Source organism: Colius striatus, chromosome 2 (assembly GCF_028858725.1).
Source record: "Colius striatus isolate bColStr4 chromosome 2, bColStr4.1.hap1, whole genome shotgun sequence".
Lineage (NCBI taxonomy): Eukaryota > Metazoa > Chordata > Aves > Coliiformes > Coliidae > Colius > Colius striatus.
The window spans coordinates 11,108,038-11,130,872 of record NC_084760.1 but is presented as its reverse complement, the minus strand read 5'-3'; the positions used below and the strand labels follow the sequence as shown (position 1 = coordinate 11,130,872).

At 41.7% G+C, this 22,835-nt stretch overlaps 1 protein-coding gene across 1 annotated transcript in view; it reads right to left on the bottom strand.

Annotated features, from left to right (window-relative positions):
- ME1 (malic enzyme 1) overlaps nt 1–17,890 on the bottom strand; it is a 176,467-nt gene extending 158,577 nt beyond the window's left edge. The window contains exon 1 of the mRNA XM_061989758.1: nt 17,703–17,890. Within this exon, the coding sequence (XP_061845742.1) occupies nt 17,703–17,804 (102 nt within the window). The 5' untranslated portion in view covers nt 17,805–17,890. The remainder of the gene's footprint in view (nt 1–17,702) is intronic.
- Between the last annotated feature and the right edge of the window lie 4,945 nt (nt 17,891–22,835).

Here is a 22,835-nt window from a genome sequence, read left to right as displayed (position 1 = left end):
TCTTTTTATAGTATTCCAAAACTTGTAGAGACTTATATTCAACAGAATTTATGAGTTTGACAGAGAGGCCATGCACATGTGCTATTGTATATGCAGAAATTTCTTCCTCCTTCTGGTATTTACATAGGGAGAATATAAAAGCTTAGCTGAATATCTGAAATTTCTGAATTGCAGATACCAACAGTAGTAACCAAATATCAGGCTGACAAACAGTCCTTGTTCCTTGAGTGCCTACAATGTGACTCCCCAGATCACTGTAATCTCCTTCACTTCTGCTGGAAGCATGACAGGACATAAACAATCCAGGAGATTACTAAAGAGTGTCAGGGATGATATAGGAAATACTGTGTGATGCAGAGCTGGATCAACTGTTTATAAGAAAGACCTGACTGGAGATACAATAATCAATGTCAGCCTTGGCTGAAGTGACCACAGACTATAAGATCCTAAAGAGACTGAGGAAGACAAGTAGGACATTACAGACTGGATTTAAACCAAGGGTAAATCACCTCTGATCGACCTGATTGCCTTCTACGGTGAAATGACTGGATTTATAGACAAAGGGAGACAGAAGATGTCATTTATCTCACCTTAAACAAGGCTTTCAAAACTGGCTTCTAAAAATCCTTGCACCCAAGTCGAGGTATTACAGTCTAGATGGCTGGACAACCAGCTGGATAAAAAAAATCTTGTTGGATGATGGGGCTCAGAAGAAAACAATTAATGGGTTATACTCCACCTGCAGGCTAGTAAGAAGTGGAATGCTGCTGGAGTCGGTAATGAGACCTCGCCTGTTCAGCACAATGACCTGTTTAGCACCTTTTATCAATGACCTGGAGAAGGCAGGTTTGTAAGTGACATCAAAGAGAGGCAATTGTGGCTAAACCTAAGAGAAGGGCTGCCACTCAAAGGAACCTAGTCTGATAGAATATGATAGACTCCATCTTTGGGTCCCCAATACATGAAAGACATCAATAAACTGAAGCAAGTTCAGTAAAGTGCCACCAAGATGATCACAGCTAAGGCACATTCCCAACTAGGTTTGTTCAGCCTGGAGAAGAGAAGATTTTGGGGAGTGTTATGGTTTAGGCCCGTCCAGGAACAAAGGGCTATGATCAGCTGTAAGTACCAAGAGCCTTTGGAACCCACTAAGGATAGGGAGGGCTCACTCCCCAGTTATAGTCCCGGGCAAAACAGACAGGACTACTCAACTTGGGGAAGAAAACAGAAATCAATCCACCACCAATCAAAAACATAAAAAACAGAAATCAACACAGAGTGGCATGATGATGCAGAGTAAAATCAGCTTTTTAAGACCACTTTCCTCCCACTCCTCTTCCTGGTCTCAGAGCTCTGATCCCAGTGTCTTTAACTCCTCCACTAAATGGCTCAGGGGTGCAGGGAATGGAGGTTTCAGTCACTCCTTTCCCCATGTTTCCTGCTGCTTGTCTCTCCTCAGGGCAGGCAGCTCCTGGCTGGGCCTCCCTGCTCCAGCACAGGGTCCCTCACAAGCCGGGCAGCCCTGCATGGGTCACTCCAATGGGCCTTCATCCTGGGGGCTGCAGCTCCTCTGCCCTCCTGTATATGTTTCTGCAGCTTGCAGGCTCTCCAGCACTGCCTGTGCCATGGCACCTCCTCACAGTCTCCTGCCTGTCTGAGCACTCTCATCCGGAGCTGCTGGTGGCTCTCAGCCCTGCCATTGCCCTCCAAGGGTTGCAGGACAACAACTGCACTTTCACCAGGGGCAGCAGGAAGGTCTCCAGTTTGGCACTCCTCCTTCCTTCTCCTGTGACTGTGGGGTCCACACGATCACCTCCATCTTGTCTCACCCCTCCACCCCCTCTTCCAGATGCACGTTTCCCTCCTTAAATAATGATGGCAGAGGTGCTGGATGGGCCCAGCCAAACTGTAGCTGAGTCTACCTCAGAGCTGGGAGATGTTTCAAGAGCTGCTTACTGGGACCAGCACTGCAGCCCACTCCTCCTGTTGCCAAGAAAAAAGCAGCTCCACACAAACCCATGAAAGGGGTACCTAATAGTACCTTTCCAGCAGCCATGCTGAGGCTATCTAGAAGACAGATCCAGACTCTCCACAGCAGTACACAGCAGAAGAACAAGAGACAACCAGCATAAAGATAAAACAAGAGAGGCTCAGACTAGATATAAGAAAAAGAAATTCCTCCCATGAGCACAACCACATACATACATTGCCCAGAAAAGCTGTATAGTCTCTGTCCTTAGAGGTTTTCAAGGCCTGACGTGATGCATCCCTGACCAATCCATTCTTTTTCTATATCTGATCCTGCTTTGAGTAGGAGGTTGGACTACATATCTCCTGAGATCCCTTCTGACAAGAATTGCCCTATGCTGTTGTTATAATATCCCAGTCACATTCCTAATGATGGTATTGCAAGCTTCTTCTAGTAAGTGTTCAGGTAGTGAACTTCATAGTTTTAAGAAAAAAAACTAACATTTCCAGAAGCATCACATTTTTTAGCATCAGACACTGGAAATAACTAACTTCACGTTGAGGAATGCCAGATAATTTAATTTCAATTGGTTTGCATTATTATTGTTGCTGATGTTACTCTTTGAATCAGGCAGAAGCCAACACTCGTTGATTTCACAAGATCACTGTAAGTCTGGGCCAAAGCACTGGAAAGCCTTATAGAGATAGACCAATTTCAGGGCAATAAACATACACCCCCAAACAATTGTTTCCCAAAACTAAACTAACATGTTTTGACAAAACTTATTAGACAGACAAAATGTCAAAGCACAGCCTAAAATGAGTAGGTTAAGTCATGGAAAAGTCTTATAAAGCTACTCCCCTTGCAAGTTCCTTAGATTGGAAAATTACAGGCTCAGCAGTAATTGTGTTTAGAAGGTATTCCTTTAAAACCTAGGGCATGCCACTGAGATTACTTGAATACTTCATCCCATTTGCTTCATCTGACAAACCCACTCAATTGTTCATTTTCCTTTAACCACTCATTTCAAAGCAGAGTGGAATAGCAGCATACATGACCTAGAGAGGCTGAGGCTCTCTTCACACTATGACTCAAAAGAAAAGTTTCCAGACAGAACAGGTTCTGCTCCCGCAAACAAGTATCTGGTGTTGCAAACAAATTCATTTGCCTATAACAACATGTTGTCAACTGAAGAAAGGACAGGACAGCTAGGGAAAATTCACGTTCAAGTCATACCACCTTCAGCCCAAGCTGGATTTCTCACAGTGCTCACACTTGGATTCCAATACTCAAAACAACAAAACGAGATTAATGTGGCTTTTGTTGTTATCATTATGATTCTTATTGAGATTTGCTGAGGATAACAGAGTCACTGAATGCAGAACAGATTCACCATAACAAATCCAGGTTGAGTTTTCCACAGCTTTATGTTTAACCACTGCCTTATTGCTCTGTTCTCCATACAGCAGCTTCGCCTCTGTAAAGTAATGAAATCTAAGTAAGAGGCCAGAAATGAGGCTTTTATGCAAGTGACACATTTCCTCATAGCCTCTGAAGGATTATTTCTATGTATTTAAGTAAATAGACACATGTAAGTGTTTTCAGGGCCAATAAATTCTTGTATTCATTGTATGCTTTTGAGAGTTGCACTGCTGGCAATTTGGAGCACAGCCAGACACGCATTACCTTTCTGCAGCTACTTACATAATTAAGTATTTTCAGGATTAGGTTCACAGATATTAATTAATCATGTAGGCTTTATGGTCACTGCTGAAATGTCATAATAGAGAACAAATCTATTTTGAAACAATAAATAATTAAAAAATATGGAAGATTTAATACATAATTGAGTATTTTGACATGAGAATAGATTCACTTTGCTAAGTGTTAATCCTTCTTTGAGTTATCCTTCACAAGTAATTTCTAAAATGTCAGAACAATTCGTATGTAAAGAAAATGTATGCAATTCCTGTTCAGAGGACATAGATGGCCATTGTTTTAAGTATATTTTAGAACAGAGACAATTCAAAAAGATACCTTTGAGGGCAATAGTCATCTCCACTACACAAAGTATAGAAAGAGTTTTATTCAGTCTTTAGACTTTTTTTGTGGAGGACGTTCTCTCTAGGGAATCAACATCAGAATCCTACATGCAGGAAGAGAGTTTATTACAAATTTGTATCACTTCTGCCTATCCAACAGCTAGCAAAGTCTTTAGACTTTGCAAAATATACTCTTGTTTCATCAAGTTAAAAACTACTGAATAGTGGTTAGCTGAAGGTTGCAATACCTTTTACTGCAGAAGTACTGACCTGTGCTTCCTTGGGCACTCAGCTGATAAATACTGAGCACTTTCTCATCTCTTCTCCCCACTCAGCTGGAGTGGATGCACCTCTTACCAATGCTGCACAAGACCAGGAGGCTTAGAGGAGGCAGCCAAGGGTCAGCTACCACTTCACCTAATTGGAACTAATCTGCATGTGGCACAGCAGGGCTTGAAGCCAAGAGCAGGTTTAGTGGCACAGACAGATGACTTCTTCCTGCCTATTCAGATCTTCCCTTCCCTACCAGCATCCAGCACCAGCCACAATTTACAGTGCTGCCTAATGATTTTAATTGATCTGGGAAACTGTATATGCAGGAAACTGCACATCCACTAATATTCTCACTACTTGTAACTGCAATACGGCAGAAGATAGAAAGACATGGACAAAATATATCAGGACTATATAGATTAGATATGCATCTACTTAGACAAGCTTCAGAGAAATAGTAGCCTGATGACTGATTACTGCCAAAACTAGAAGATGATTCCCCCCTGTAAGGACAGAAAATTGTAAATAGAAACTAGGTTATAGCAGTACAAAGACAATATAGCAAAACAGAATTTTAAAAGGGTAATTTTACAAGACCATGTACTTTGTATTACTTTTAATCTTCAAAATTTCACGAATGCTGCTTGTCTTTTCAACTGAGAAAACTAAATTACTAAGACTTAATAATCACAAGTGCATGACCTAGTTTACAGGCCAGTGCCCAATCTACTACAATATTTTGTGTCTCTTACTGAAGTAGAGCTCACTAAGTACAGGGAGAAAAAAAATGTGTGTACTCCTAGGCATTACATTGTTGTGAAGCAAGACAAAAGAAGCTTCAATCATTTGTTTAAAGATTTGTGAAGTGTACCTTAAAGCAAACCAGAAAGGGGATCTGTTTGTCACACTATTTAAATTGCTAGTGGAACACTATGATAACTAAACTGTGACTTCCTATATTGATCATTCTTCTTACCTGTGTTTTACTTACTACATCCTTACCACAGAATAAAGTTAGAGGATTTAGTAACTCTAGAACCAGAAAGAAGTTATTTCTTGCCATAAACTACACAAAAGAGAGAAGTTTAGGAAATAACGTTACTGTAAATGAAAGAGTGTGTTTCTTTATCCTATGGATAGTTTCATTTTTTTTCCCCTAAGAATTACACCTCAGAAAAAAGAACTTGCTTTTTGTTTCCTACTTTTGAGTTTATCCATGTACTTCAAGAAGCATACAGGCTCAATACCTCAAACAGTCTGGCAAAAAAGCAAAGGCTTCAGTTTCATGCAGGCTTCTGACCAGGAATACTTTCACTCTTCTGGCAAATATGAGACCAGTAGCTAAATGACAGGGACAAGCCGGTTATGTTTCCCCAAGTAAGATGTAAAGTGAGATGTTCTACTTTCCCTGGGCTTAGATAAAATGTTTGTTTCAAGCAGCTGCTAAGGGCGTGTGGTGAATGCTACTTTTGATGCAGGAAAAAAAGAGCACTGTGAGCAAGACATCTTTACTGATACCTGTTTACAAAGGCTGACCTACATTTATTTATTCATTTTTATCTACAATCCATGTATTTAGTTCAACTATGACAGTGCTCTAAATGTAAGAGTTTGTACCATAGAATCACAAAATCTTAAGGGTTGGAAGAGACCTCGAAAGATCATCTAGTCCAACCCCCCCTGCCAGAGCAGGGTCACCAAAAGTAGGTCACACAAGAACTCTATACAAAGTAAAAAAAAATCAAATGAGAATTACCAATATATGGATTTTCTTCCTTATATTTATCCTGAACTAAACTGCTCACCTTGTTAGCATTAGGGTTCAGGATATATATACAATATTCAGTACTTGAAAGAATCTTAAAATGTTCTTTCAGTAATTAAATTACTCCTCTGCTATACATATACTCCTCATTTGTAATTTTAACATGTTTAATGACGGCAAAAAGGACCTACAAAACTTGGAAAAGTCCTTTTTATAGAGTTTTAGAACCATGCACTTGTTCAGCCATTAGCTGGTGAAGTACTGCATTCTAACACCTCACATTTTAACCTAAGTTTAATAACTAGATAGTGGTGTCTTCAGACAGAGCAGAGATGTGTGTATGTAAGACATAAAGATGCAGGAGCATCAATACCTTCAAAAAGCCATCTACCTACCAACTTGCACCAAGAGACTTCCTCTGCTTCATGTGCACTGCTCCTGCCCAATGCCTCCATAAAGAAATCATATAAGAGAACCTCCACAAAAAAAAACCATCTTGAAGAGATTAAACCAATCAATTCAACATTAAACACTTCATGAACTTGGGTATTCATTTTACTTTAGCAATACAGTGTTCTTCCATCTGTAAACATTGAGTTCTTTTGTACTATTTAGGTAAAGAGGCTTTACTGCCTCTTTCGTAAACACACCTCCAGACATAAATCTGCTTTCTGAAGTGAGGTATCTGGAGGAAGAAATCCAATAAGCTAGCTAGACACTAGTACTTGAAATGCTGTAAAATCCTTCAGAATCACCACTATGCACTCATCTCCAGGAGAGATTGAAGGCAAAGATTTTTCTATCATTAGTAAAAGACAAAATTATTGTTTGCCTTTGTGCAAAAAGGAATGATGTATTTCTTAACAATTCTTGTTCTTCTCTTACAAAGCAGGGATTCTGTACTGAATAGTACACACTCAGTCTTCATGCCAAAAGCAAATTAAAAGTGTATCACTGATGGGGAACAAAAGGAAGAAACCTAAACTGTGGTTATATGATGCGAACTGGGTGCCAAAATCACTGAATACCTCATAGAACCATAGAATGGTAGGGGTTGGAAAGGACCTTTAGAGATCATCTATTCCAACTCCCCTGCAGAATCAGGTCCACCTAGATCAGATCGCCTAGGAACAAGTCCAGCTGGGTCTTGAAGACCACCTACTCACTCCAAAACCACACACAATTCATTAATAAGACAGATGAATCTAAAATACTAACTCAAGACTGAAGACTAAATTTAAATGGCATTGAACGAAAGATGTTTGTAAATTTTCAAACCACTTGTAGTGATGCTTATTTAATGGATCAACCAAAAGAAGAAGTAGAACAGTGATTTCAGTTTTATTATTAAACTCCTTTATTAGAAAAAAATACCTATTTCTTCTGAGCCACAAACAGATACCAATTGCTCCTTGAATGATAAAGTAAAACACTAAGTGTAAACATGCAATGATATAATGCATTGCTGCTCTGTGCCTCATTTATATTGTAAGAGCAAAACAGGATTTGCTTTCTGAACTCTTATTCGAGATGGGTACATTCTGATAGATTTCTACATGTTTGGCTGAAAGCCACAAAGGGAATTATTATGCTGTTTTTTACATTTCTACATTATGTATTCTTTATGTATATAAAAAGTGTTTACTTCAACCTCCTCTGCTTCCTCTACATTATAAACAACCTCAAGTCATGCGTGGAGTACTGTGTTTCATGCAGGAAAAGGCACTAGCAGTATCCAAGTAAACTACAGACACTGATTTCAACAGAAAGTACACGGTGTCTGTAAGAACTGGCTCCTGGGTGCCCTGTGACCTCCTTCTTCTAAGTCAGGGGTTTTGCTTCCTGAATTATGCAACAAATTTTATTAGCACAGATTAAACTTTAATAGGACCAAATCTTCTTTTCTGATGCATGCAACTCAGGGATTTTTTTTAATTAACTCCTTCAAAAAAAGCTACACTGAGGAATATGCATAAAATAATTCTCCTACAAAATTAAATTAGAGGTCTGGTTTTACTGGGAACACATTTAATTTTCTCCACGGCATTCTGTTTCTCTGAAGTCACCCAAAGATTTGGACTACTTAAAGAATCAAAAAATTAGATACTATAATATTCATAATTTTAAATAAAATTTTAACTAGTCTCAGAAAGGTCAGACTAACCAACAACATTTATCTTGCACAGTGAATTAATATCTCAATATTTTCTTCTAAATGCGTTGCTAGGAACTATGGTTTACAAGTTTGTGGAGGTTAAAGGTGCCCAAACTCTCCAAGTGACAAAGGGATTTGGTTTTCTTAAAGGATTAATACACCAGTGCTAATTTTATGCTAGTTTTGCAGCAGCTTCCCATCTTGCATACTTCTACCATTAATTCACTCTTGGCTTACAGTACGAAAACCAGTATCAGAATCAGGCCCTTAGTCCCTTCTCTAATATCACCTTACACAAATATATCGTCATAAAAGCCATAAGCTTATTTGTAATTATGGTTCAACCCAGATTCGTCATGGCTGTGTATCATGAAGATGTCTGTAATGTGCATTATACTGACAATCCTTTGAGGTAGTCTTACAAATCCTACTATCTTGCCACGTGTTATGAAATCATGAAGATTAGTCAAAATGAAAACCCAACATGTTGTAACTACATGGCAATTATCTTACTTCTCTGAAAGTATGTCATTATTTTACTATTGGCTCTAGGAAAAAAAAATTAAAAGAGAAAATCAAACATAAAATAAAACACCAAAATCCAACTATTTCTAAAACATAAGTTCATGGAGTTTCAATATCACAGAATCATAGAATGTTAGGGTTTGGAAGGGACCTTAGAGATCATCTAGTCCAACCCCCCTGCAGAAGCAGGTCCAATATGCTTGAAACAGGTCTAATATGCTTGACAGAAATCATTTACTTCTCAATTAAAGGTATAATGCTACCTATAAAGTTGTTATTGAGGAGGAGAAAAGGGAAGGCAAAGAAAGAGGGACTGACATAAAAGTTCAATCTATGTGGGCTACATAGGGTGAAGATTAACAAATGGACTCCTCAGCTCAAGAGGAACAGGGAGAGAGTCCAGCACAGGGTCGCCAAGATGATTAGGGGACTGGAACATCTTTCATATGAGGAAAGGCTGCGGGAACTGGGGCTGTTTAGTCTGGAGAAGAGGAGTGAGAGGGTATCTCATTAACATTTACAAATATCTAAATGGTGGGTGTAAAAAGGTTGGGACATCCCTTTTTTCTATAGTAGCTAGCAACAGGACAAGGGGTAATGGGATGAAGCTGGAACACAAAAAGTTCCACTTAAATACTTAAATATAAGAAAAAGCTATTTCACTGTGAGGTGAGGGAGCCCTGGCACAGGCTGCCCAGAGGGGTTGTGGAGTCTCCTTCCTTGGAGGTCTTCAAGACCCATCTGGACATGTTCCTGTGTGACCTGATCTAGGTGACCCTGCTTCTGCAGGGAGGTTGGACTAGATGATCTCTAAAGGTCCCTTCCAATCCCTACCATTCTATGATTCTATGAAAATCAATCCAACTCTATTTCAACACTTTTGTAAAGTAACTATTAGATGATTTCCCTTACCTTGCTTGACTTTTGATTTAAGATGAACAGACATACAGCACATCCCACAGAGAACTTGCACAGATGCAATTTCAGACCAACAAGTCTATTTATAGTTACTGAGAACAAGACAGCCACAATAAATATCATATCTTAATGTATTGTTTGGGTAAGGTAGAATTCTCATGTCTGCAAGCCCTGCTAGGAAGCAGTGCTGCTGACTCTGCATGACACTTTTCTCCCTGAATGGGAAGGCAGAATATTCTAGTGTGAAGACAAATTTCTCCTCTGCCTCTGACTAGAAACCATTAGCATCTTATTTAAATATTTGAATTCCTATGTCAGGTAACACTGGAAGCACCAAAGTCTTTGCCTAGTCTCTAACAAATTAACACATCTTCTTGCTACTTCTACCAGTCCATTATAAAATTTATTTCAAGTCCCACCTACCCTAATTTTGCAGACACAGGGCTACTGTTTCAAGTTTGTCTGCAGTTTTGCTACAATTGGTAGCAACACTGTATTACCTTTTTTCCTATACCAGATTTAGCTCCTTGATGTTAAACCAGCAGCAAAAAAAAATACTGTAAAAATATTGCCAGTCATGGGGCCTGGCCTTCACTACCCTAGCACAAAATAAAGCCCCTCCATGAAAGAGAATGACATTCAAAGAAAGCTTAACAGCCTAGTTCTGTCAAACTGTACTACTGTTTTTAATCATGGCAAAGGAGAGAGTCAGAAAAATTCAGAGATGAAGAAGCCTAGAGTCACAGATTCATAGAATGGTAGGGGTTGGAAGGGACCTTTAGAGATCATCTAGTCCAATCCTCCTGCAGAAGTCAGCATTGTGGCACCTCACCAGACAGTGCATACACACAGCGGTAGCTGTTACAATGTCTGTTAGTAGAGACATAGCCTCTGCGCCCACTTCTGCAGAAGCTAACTCTGTGGACAGTCACAGGATGTGTTCCCAAGACTCGCACCTTTCCTATTTAACTTGATAGTGTTGGGTCTCACACAATCTTGCACTGAAGGTAGACAGTCCCTTTTGCTCAGAAGTTGTAAAACTGAGCCTTCCTCCAACAATGGCCTCAGTAATTTGACTGAAAAAGTCTTTCCAAAGTTTACAAATCACCATCTTTTAAACAGATGATCATCTGTGTATCAGTGTGATCAAACATAGCATTATTCATTAAACCCAAGGGATCCTTAATTTATACCCATTTATGATGTAATTAGTTGATGTTTGAAATACATCAATACTATTGCACTATCAGAGCAAACATGCAAACTGAAAAAAACCACTTTTCTTTAGGTGGAGTTCCATGCGCTAAAGCCTTGTTGAAGGTCACACACAACTCTGGGTCAGAAGTCCACAGGTCCTTGTCTCAGTGGGAGAGACTTAACCCAGTGCTGAATGAAGAAGTCCCCAGCTGGCACTTAAAAGGTAGCAGGTCCTTCCTAACTGTGCACATATAAAAATCATGCACAGATTTTAACTTGAGGGTCACAGGTTAAGAAACACTGCTGTCACACACATTTCACTTCCTTCTTCCCTTGGAGAGGGAAGCAAGGCCATGGGAGGGAAGCTTGTTGCTGCTACAGCCACAACTTCTTTCCTTTCCAGAGACAGCTCCATCCAAGAGGCTGATTCAGCAAAACGGGATATATAAAGCAAGTAATACAAAATAAGAACTTCTACCCTCTGAGAAATGCTTAACCTGTTCTAAACACACAAATCCTGTTTGTGCCTCTGTGCCAGGATTAATGTTTCTATTCAAGCAGCACTTATAAGCAGTGGGTGTAGGATTGCTTACTCTAAAGAAAAAAAAAGGTCAATTTTTTGTTCAATTACTCAGGTTCACAAGAAAATTACACCGTTGAAAAGTGTTTATAAAGACCAAAATAGCTTCACAGCAAAACAATTCTAGATTTCAGCTTCCTGTGAGAACTCATACCACAATTCAGTTGCTCTTCCTGCTTTGTAGCTTACTACATAACTTCTCCTTCATTTCATTTGCTTTTCATTCAAGTCACAGAACTTGATTCCCAACTTGCTGTCTCAGCACTCTTTTTTGTAAGTGCAAGCAAAGAACTGGAGGCCAACCTGAAGAAGAGAACACCAACTACAGCAACTTACCTACTAGGTCAGGAACAAAGTAATAAGAAGCAAAGGATGCTGCAAGCTGTAAACATAAAATAGAAGCTGGTGGGAAAATTAGTTGATTGAAATACTTCACCCTTTACCCAAGACTTTTTCCTTATTAATAGTGTGCAGGACAAACATGCCTGAAATTAAGAAAGAAAGAAAGAAAGGTGGAAAAAAGCACAGAATTCTTTTTTATTAATTCACATATACTGTAAATAAAAGCACACATATAAAAAAGATCCTGCATCTCACTGCTCCCTCACACCTCAAGAAGGTGATTTCAAGGAGGAGAATACACTGGCAACATGAGAACCTCCTCATCCAGCCCTATGGTACCCATCCCTGAGCTCACACCCTTGCCCAAAGCCCAAGCATACAAGATAGCTGCAGTTCTGTCAGTCTGCAAATTATGGTCCTGACTGTTAATGAGTAAACAGCGCTGATATAAAGCAACCACACTTGAAGAACTTCCTATTTTAGGCTGCCATTCCACAGAACAGCAACTCCTGTGTTGGAGTCCTCAGAAATAGATCAAAAATGCAGCTGTTTACCAAACATAGGTAAAATTGATAAAAGTTCACTCTAAAAGGTTTCAGACAAAGACCAGATTGATGTGTTTTTTTGTGCAAGCACAACCACTATCAAGATCAGATCAGGTGATGTGATGGGGGGAAGAACCAGAAATACTATTAGCAACAATACTGCCCAAAAAATCCTCAAATTATACCTTTGCTTTCACATGGAGTTGGCCATCTTCCAATCTAAAAGCTGTTATCATACCTACTATGAAATCATCCCTTGCAATATCAGATAACCTCCAGAAAACCTACTTTAAAATCATAGAATGGTAGGGGTTGGAAGGGACCTTTAGAGATCATCTAGTCCAACCCCCCTGCAGAAGCAGCTTCACCTAGATCAGGTCACATAGGAACATGTCCAGGTGGATCTTGAAGACCTCCAAGGAAGGAGACTCCACAACCCCTCTGGGCAGCCTGTGCCAGGGCTCCCTCACCTCAACAGTGAAATAGCTTTTTCTTATGTTTAAGTGGAACTTTTTGTGTTCCAGCTTCACCCCATTACCCTTTGTCCTGTTACTAGCTACTATAGAAAAAAGGGATGTCCCAACCTTCAAGACAGATAGATACTTCTAATATGTGTTTTAAGGACTGATTTCATCTTCCATCCCCAGTTTCATCAGTTTTCTTCCCATAATATATACCAAAGCTAAGGTAAATGCAACACCCAGTGAGCACTGACCACTCTAGAGGACCCAGTCAAAATACACATAAGGTCAGGACCCTGGCCAGAGTCACCAACAAATGTCAAAGTCATAAGATATTTTTTATGCCACCCACACCGATCGCAGGATGATAGATTTTCGAAATCAACTTTGACTTGAGTGAAGCAACTAGATGTATAGAGAACAAAACATATCTGTATTTCACAAGTATTCTCCTCCCAGTGTCTGAAAAATAAGGGCAAAATAGGAAGTGATACTTCTCACCAGTTAGATAATGATTTAAATTGAATTTTTAAAAAAGTTTACAGTTGGCTTTTAGTAAATTAGTACACACAGCATGTTTAATCTGATAGGAAAGAGAAGCATTCATGCTCCTATGAGACCTGATCTAGGTGAACCTGCTTCTGCAGAGGGGTTGGACTAGATGATCTCTAAAGGTCCCTTCCAACCCTACCATTCTATGATTCTATATCTTAGTAAGCATCTAATATATTCCTCATTCCCTGAGAACATATCTGAGAAAGTATCACTAAAGGCATCCTTTGCTATTTTACTCCTCCCGAGGGATCCGGTTTGGCCACTGTCAGAAACAAGGCACTGGGATAAACAGACCTTTTCTCTGCTCTAGTATGGTTCTTGTATAGTAAAACCCATAGTAGGTCAATGGATTGAAAGCCAAATCCAGACAACAACTAATGTCACTGCTTAGTTGAGAATGTACTAAGATGCAGGGGCTTCACATACAGGAGGCAGTAAGGATAAAACATCAATGCCATTGCATGTGGGATATAGACTGGGAGCTCTCAGATATTCAGCAGCCCCATCAGACAGTCTGTTCTGAAATTTTCCAGTATTTTAGTGCAACTTGAATAAAAGCAAAGAAAAAAAAAAAAGAGAGAGATCAATAACTTACAAGCAACCTTCACTCAGCAATGATTACAGCAGTCAGTCAGGGGAGAGACATTAAAATTAAACAGCTGGGGAGTGGAGAGAGCCCTCCACTACTTAGATTTACTAGAGTCACTTATTTCCTGCTCACTGAATCTCTCTGCAAGCATTTGAAAGCAGCCTGGAAGCAACACACACTTCCAATGGTAATGTTCCTGAATCAAAGAAGTGTTTAGACTTGGCAACTAGTACAGACAATTGGAAAAGTTTGGTATTGAAAGACGTGTTTGCGTATCTCCACATCACAATGTGAAAATAAGCATCTTATGGGAAACTACAATTTGTTTACACAATAGCAAAAGGTAAAAAAAATTAAAGATGAGGTGAAAGTTCTGTGTTAAATGATTTGTGTGCTTTAAAATCATAGGGTTGTACACTGAATAAAACATAAGTGAGATTTATAGCAGGAGAGCAAATTACTTTCACACTTCTGTAACTCATCACCTTAAAGAGCAAACAAGTCCCAGCCAAATGTTTCTAATGTAATCTATTTCAGTTGAAAAGAAGTGAAAATGTTTTCCTTGTGTGTTTAGATGCCTGGAGGGGGTGGGGCAGGTAATGCAATTTGCAATTACCACTCAGTTTCCAAACACACTTTTAAATGTTATGGACCTATAATCTCAGATGATAAACTGAATCATGATTATTATCCATGGACTTGGACATGTGTCCTCAAGTAATTAAACCCAGTGTGTTATAATCTACTGTTCCTTGTGATTTTTGACCCGTCACTGCTACTGAGAGAGGGAAAACCACTCAGTGAGCTTGTAAAAGCAGCGATGGTTTCATATGGGAGCTGGGATGGTTTCAAGAGGGGTTGGACTAGATAATCTCTAAAGGTCCCTTCCAAACCCTACCTTTCTATGAGTCTATGATATAGAGCCCTTTGGTTAATCTTCTAATTATATTCAGGCAAAATTATAGAATCATAGAATGCCCCAATGGGGGGCGGGGGGAACCCCACAAAAAAAGCAATGTAAACCCACCAAACTTTTGCTGAGGTTTTCCTCATTGAACTTTGTACATGTTTGTGAATTACTTGTGAACTAAACCATAATAGATTTAAGAATGACATTGCCTAAGGCTTCAATATACTTCAGTGCTTAGTGTGTTCTGGAAATGCTGCCATCCAGATAGAAGTAGAGGGTAAGTGCAAAAGAAGAAATGGGGGTGTTTACCCTGGCATTCCCACAGCCCTTTCTCTCACCTATCACCAGTATCAAGACTAAAAAGTGATGTATGCACTGAGTGTGCAGAAATCCAGCTTTCAAGAAGTCACTGCTGGATGAGCAGGGTACTAAATGAAGATAGGTATTTTAAAAAACAGCAACAAGCTAGGTCCTTATTTCTACTTGCATCTATTTTTAAAGATGTCCAAGTATAAATGGTTCCCTGTAAAACTTTCCTTTCAACTTGCCTAAGAAAACGAATGCTTTGAGGTTGCAAGCCCCGAGCTTCCAAATATTGCAGCATACTTCAGCTTTACCTGCTCAACAGGCCAACTGTCTTGGCTTAAGAGAATCTGAAAACATCATTTGTCTTATTTTTTCTAGACACTCAGTACTGAGAGCCTACTCTTGCCAAGTATATGCAAATAGGACTACTAAAACTGGCACTGTATCCGAAAGAAAGTGCTGATATCAAGGAAATGAAGCTCTTAGCCAGGACCCAGGAGATAGTATAAAGTTCTGGCACTTCTGCAGAACTGTGAACAATCCCTATACTTTATGATCATCAATGAAGATATTTTATCTACTTCAACTTGAATTCTCTGCAATCTGATCTTTTGTTTAACAACCTTGGCAATAGAAAGGGAACTGGGACTACCAGCTCCCATGCACACAGGCAGGCCACAAGCTATCAAATTGGCAACCATATTGGCACTCCTCAATATATTTGACTTTACTGCCCATATGTGTGTGTGTGTGTGTGTGTGTGTGTGTATATTAGGGTGTAATCCACTCACCAAAAATCACCTGGCTTATCTAATCTTCACCTGACCAGAACCAGACTCCTCAAAGTCATAAGCCCCAGATTTTTCAGCTGACTTTTTCTAACACCAAACACTATGTTAGCTGAGTAGACGTGGCTGGTAATGAATTTGCCCTTTTTCCTGCTTCTCTTCTGCAACAGCACAAATGTGCTATACCATGGCTGATAGCCTTTATTCTTCCCTTTACCCTAAGACAAGAAATCAAGCAAGAGGCACCCTCCTTAGCACCTTATCTCCAAGTATGCTAATCAGAGGCAAGATGATGTTTGAGAGAAAAGAGGTAGTAATGAATCTGCTTTGCCACCAACTGCCCTTTATTCAACATATTCTAGAATAAGCCCTTCTTAAAAGAAGGTGGGGTTTTGGTCAGTTTCTTTCTCCTGGTTGTTCTGAATCAGACTTTTTCTGTCAACATTGCAGCTGCTTAAAAGCAACCCCACTCTCCCTGGCTTTTTCTTGGGAGCTACACATTTCACTTAGTTTTACTTTTTCCTCACCTCAGGAGAACTTCTCAGGCCTACATCCACACCGACATAAGACTGAGGAAAGTTTCTCTGAGGAAACTTTGTAGTCAAGCACCAAGGCTAATAAAAGCAGCATTCATCTACCTAATATATGGAGCTTTTACTGATGAGTCAACCTACCCGGTAAAACTCGAGACATAGTTTTTGTCAATTTACATGACTCAGCAATAAGTAAAATGAGTGTCTATGCATTTTAACGCAGAGATACAAGTCAGAACACTATTAAATGGGGCAAAAGACCAATACAAGCTGGGGCTGAGGATCTGATTATGACTTCATGTGCTAGGTGTAGTTTATCGTCTACCTTTGCCTTTACCCATTTCTCATTTTGGCAGCAAACACAGGGCCTGTCACACCAATAAATTATTTTACTATCTGAACTTTGCATTATTATCAGAGCTGTGAGAGGGCTGGCTTAGCTTTTTGTTTTCCAGGTTACTTTAACATGTTTAGAAACTTTTATTAAGCTGAATCACCACTCTTCAGCAAACTGCAGATGGGACAAAAAGGTTTTGCTGTGCTATGACATCTCTTAAAAGCTGACTGCATCTGCTGATGGACAGCAGAGAGGAAAGTCGAGCTGAATTTTACTGCTACAAGTGCTATTAACAGTGATAAAATGCCTTTGCCACCTGTCAGAGAGTAAAACATAGGACGGTATGGACAGCCAGGCTGGCCCGCATGAAACAGACAAGGTGATGAGAAGGCTGGAAAAGAAGGAAAGTACCGGGGACACAGGCACGTCAGCAGGAACTGGCATCAGAGTGCCTAAGTTCCAGCAGCAGCCTCCCCGGCCGGCCGCTGAGCCTCTTCTCTAGAAGACAGACTGGGGACGGTGCCGCCGCCCGCAGCGGGCTCCGCGCCCCGCGGCCGAGGATCTAGGGTAGCGCCGCCGCCCGCGGGCCCCCCGCCGGCCCGAAGGAAGAGGAAGCGCCGGCCGGCCGGCCCGCAGGAAGTACCGCTGCCCCGTGCCCGCCCGCCCGGCCGCCCCGGCCAGCGGCCGCTCCGCGGGGGCGGGACGGGCGCTCCGCGGGCGCTCCGCCGCGACAGGTGGCGACGGCAACAAGCCGCGCGGCGCCCTCGCCGCCTCGGGCCCGGCTGCGGCTCCGGAGGCGCAGGTTTCGGTAGTCTCCGGGGGCGGACGGGGGGGCTGGAGCGAGCAAGGGAGGGGGCTTCACGCCTTCGGCGACCGGGGCCGTCGCGGCGCACCTGTTCCGCCCGTCCCTACCTTGTTGAGGTGAGGGTCGCGCAGCACCTCGTAGCCCCTTTTCATGGTGAGCTGCAAGGGCCGGCCGGCGTGCTGGTTCTCGGCTGCCTTCCCTGCTTGCATGGCGCGACGCGGCACGGCACGACGAGGCGAGGCTGAGTGCTGTCAGGTCGCTGCGCGAGCGGAGGCAAAGCGGCGGCTCCTCCTGCTGAGGTGACCGCCCGGCGGGTGGGATGATCCTGGCGAGAGGGAGGGGGCAGAGCCTCGGCAAGGCGCCGCCGCCCCCGGGGAGCGGGAGGGGGGGGGAGAAGGGGGGGCATCGGGGCTCCGCTGCGTCACCGGCAGCTCCGCGCAGCCCGGCCAGCGGGCAGGCGCCCAGGTGCGAGGCGGGGGTTAGGGTTGGGAGAGCCCCTCCAGGTCCGTTAGAAACGGGCTGGTCGCAGGTCACCTGCTGAGAGGAAATCCTACCAGCGGTTCTGCATCATGACGATGGGTTTCGCGCAGAACCTGGCGTTAGCCAGCGCAGGGAGCACAGCCGTGTTAACGCTGATGAGCATCACCTTGTGATACAGCTCATAGCCCTGCCAGCCCGGGCATAGCACTCGGGAAGGACTGTGGGCTCACCACACTCCCGGGCCTCTGCACATCAGTGACAGTCAACTTTCCCTGCCCTGCTGCTCCTAAATGTAGATGAAATCCAGCCTTTCCTGAAGGGAGTGGGCTGCATAGCTTTGTACAGCCAGGAGCCTGTGTTTGATGTAATTGGCTTTGGGTGGCAGGGGGAGCAATGTGCCAGCCTCAGCTGTGCTGCGTGGGTTTATGCCTGGGCTGGATGAAGAGGATAAGGGCAGACAGGTGCTCAGCAGCTTCCTACCACTATCCCTAACATTTGTTTGCAAAACATTCTGAAATTGTTTGTATTCAGTCCATTTGTGTGCTGTGTGGCTGTGGCTTTATTCCTCCAAATCCATATATGTAAGCAGAAATAATTCCCATATAGATACTGTAGTCCTGCCAGAGCAATTACACAGCCTGAAATGTGTGTCTACAGAAATGCCTGAGGACAGAGGAGGGGCTTGCTGCCTGCTCTCAAGCAGCAACAAACAGATCAAAGTTTTGCAGTTCGTTTAAACTTATCTTTCACATTTAATCTGTAGGTCTTATATCCATTCTACTACCTCATATTTTACTTTTCTTTTTTTTTAAAAAAGCTCCCACAGAATCTGGCCTTTCCTGAATTTCCTCTTAAGTAGCTCCAAAAAGTTTATTTGGGGTTAATTAACAAAGCAGCATTGGAAGGGTTCCAAGTCTGTGTTTTTGGAAACTTGATTAACAAGTCAGCAGAAAATTCAGGAAATAAACTTCTCCCTCATTCTGCTGTCTCAGAACTTCTCCCTCTCTCCACTATCTCAGAAAATATCATAGAATGGTAGGGGTTGGAAGGGACCTTTAGAGATCATCTAGTCCAACCCCCCTGCAGAAGCAGGGTCACCTAGATCAGGTCGCACAGGAACATGTCCAGGTGAGTCTTGAAGACCTCCAAGGAAGGAGCCTCCACAACCCCTCTGGGCAGCCTGTGCCAGGGCTCCCTCACCTGAACAGTAAAATAGTTTTTCCTTATGTTTAAATGGAACTTTTTGTGTTCCAGCTTCATCCCATTACCCCTTGTCCTGTTGCTAGCTACTATAGAAAAAAAGGATGTCCCAACCTCCTGACACCCACCCTTTAGATATTTGTATATATTAATAAGATACCCTCAGTCTCCTCTAGAGACTAAACAGCCCTAGTTCCTGCAGCAAAGCTTTCCTTGTATGAAAGATGTTCCAGTCCTAATATGTTCAGTATGTTTCACTCCCAGTATGTTCCAGTCCCAGATGGTCCAGTCCCAGTATGTCCAGATGTTTCCAGTATTATGGAAAGCAGTACTGAGAAAAAGTTTTGAACATACTTTAAACCTGGAGTCTTTGTGACTAATTATCCAGCCTTCCTTGGATTTGTTTGGATAGCTGAATACCTACTGAATATTACCTTCAGTAGATACCAGGGTTACAGTTCAGGTCTGTCTTAGTTGCAATAAAAATTAAAAGCAATGTAGAGTCATAAAAAGCAACACAGAAACTCCTTTTTTCCTCACTTTGTGGTTACACTGAAACCATGCTGTTAGAATGCTAACCAAAATGCAATATTTTTGTCCAAGAGAGAGCAACGTGTACTGATGTAGTTTTTATCTTCAATTGCAACACTGTCTATAAAAAAAACCCCTCTCTGATTTATGCCAAAAGTCACTGCGACCACTATGTGTACCTGTTCTGAGGTCTGACCCCTGATAAGAACCTGTCCTGAGTCACCTTGTCCCAGTTATAAAAGGTATTTAATGAAACAGCTGATTCAGGTGAAGATGTTGAGTACTTTTTTTTTTTAATGGACTTCAAAAACCATTTATTCCTGTGTTTTAAGTACAAATTTACTTCTCCTAAAATAGAATTTGTTTCTTATTCATCAAAATCATAACTATGTATTAGGATAAATTTGTCCCTAAGTTGTAAGAATGGCAACAGACATTTTCAGCTCAAAAGGAAGACCAAAGAAACAAGAAAAAATAGGGTCTCCTGTCACCTGTGGAAGCCTTCCACTTGAGGCCTAGAACAATTTATCATTTAATGGGATTAGTAGGGATTTATTTGTCCAAGTCTGCTGCTAGCTAGTGCTTTCCTTGTTGATGTTTATAGCCTCCTGCAAACTTTGTCATGCAAAAGCAGTTGAAAATGGGCTGGAGGAGTAATGTTCAGCAGTTACATCTGCAGTCAGAGGTGGTTATTCCAAAAGAGAACTGCATTTCACAATAAAGCTGTATTATGAGAACATAAATAAAGCTTTTGTAAGTGGCCAAATTACTCTGTTATGACTCTCTACATAATATTGGTATTTTTGCAAATGTTAGCCCACATTTAGATAAATTATTAGTGACATCTTACGTTATCAAAGTGTCTGTCAGAAAATACAGTGGTTTTGTCCCTCTGGCAGACCCCTAATTTTGTTTCTCAAATAGTTTGTATATGATACACTTAAAAAACCCCTAGTCATGATTTTTCATAAGTATGTATCCTTAAGATTTCCTCCCACCCCTATATTTCTTGTCTATCAAATCTCCCCAGATGTACTATGAATGTATGAAAAGCTCTACTTTAAGCAGTCCTATGGAAAATAAAAGCATTAGAAGGAACACTGGTTATCTAGTGTACATTTGTATCTCAACATCATGTTAAAAAGCTCCAACAACTAAGACTTCACAATCTCTTTTTGCAAGACAACAGCAAGAAGAGGCAAGTACAGCAAAGAAAGTGTTTCCATGTTGCTGAAGTAGTTCAGATCACTTATTCCATTCAAATATTTAAGAATGGAACTTGGGAAATGTTCTTGCATCAGGCTGTGATTGATCAGAAGATCTGGACTCCCTAAAACCATTTTTTGAACTACTGTTGAGTCTGGGATCTCCTTATCCTGCTGTGGCACAGGGAAGGGATTAGCATCCAGGGTTACAGGTTTGGAAGAAGAGAAAGGGAACTCCTATGTCCTGATGAAAACATCCAATTAGCTACTTTTTTAGGGTGATAACTACTACTTCATGTCTGCCTTATCCCATCAAGATCTCTAGTCAGTCTGTAACTGATAGTGGCTGTTGAGTGCTCGCTATGAGTCATGCATGGTACTCCAGCCAAGACCTCGCCAGACCTGAATCAATGGAGAGCTTTACTTCACGTGTTTTACTGATGGCAATTCCCCTTATACTACTCAGCACAATGTTTGCTTTTTTTGCAATGGTGCAACACTATTAACTCATGCAGGGTTTGTGATCTGATGTAACCCCATGTCCTTTCCTGTAGGGTTACAGGCCAAATGAGTAGGCAATATGAACTCAAACTTGGCAGAGACACAAGGTTAGCTTTAAAAAAAGGTGAATTGTTTAATGATCTCAAAATAGGACCAAAGCATTTTTTAAAGTCTGTTACATAAACATTTTACTGTAGCCTTAAGCATTCCTGACTTGTGCTTGCTAATTTGAAAATGAAGGGGTTTTTCTGATCATTGGGGAGCATGATTCCAGTTAGTTAAACTGAAGCAGAAGCAAAAATTAAACAGCATAAGAAATACAAGGTTATTGTTTGTTTTCTTATTCTTTTTGTTGTCTGAAACGGTTGTTTATAACACAAAGGTAGATTTTTTTAAATCCTACTTGAAACTAGACAACACAGTCCTGAATTTCATTTTACTTGAAACTAAACAACACAAACATGAATTTAAAAGAGGAATCTAATGTTAGTTTTGAAATGCCCACAGTGCCAGAACCCCAAGGTCAGCACCAGCCCTGCCTGTCCCTGCCCACGCTCCCAGCACTCACCATGCCCATGGCCCGGGACCCCAGTCCAGCCTCCCAGGGCCATCGGTCACTGCCTCACTGACTCTGCAGCAGTGTAATTTACCAGCTCCACCACAGCCATGGGTGTTCCTGGCTATGATCCCCACTGGCCTGGACTCTGACCACCACCCTCGAGCTGACTTGCCAGCCTGGCCTCAGCTAGCCTTGTCACTATGGACTCACTGGGCAATCACGCAGTACCTCATCCTGGTTAGCTTCAAACAGCCTGACCCTGCTTCATGTTCTCAGCTTAACCTGAGGTCGACCTCTGCACCACAGCAAACCTGGACAAGGGATGGCCCTGGCTGTCCCCAGCTAGCCTTTCACTGGGGGTGGTGGGATGAGTCTTGCCTGGTGAGACCCTCCACATGGGGAAGCCTCTGGTCCCTGTCATGGCAGACAGTTACTGAGAAGGCAGAGCCAGGCTCTTGTCACAGATGAGAAGTGCAATGCTAAGAGGCAGGAGTAGCAAGAGAATGTTCAATGGGGCATATGTATCACATTTTCTAGCAGAAGGGTGGTGAGTACTGGAGCAGGCTGCCTACAGAGGTCAAGGAGTTTAACGTCTGGAGATTTTCAAAACTTGACAGTACAAGGCCATGAACAACATAGTCTGGCTCTGAAGTCTGGCTTGTTTTGAACAGAAGGTTGGGTCAGATGACCTTCAGACATCCTTTCCAGCCTGGACTGTTATGTGCTTCTGGGTAGTACACTGCTGAGAGTAACAAATTCTCTGA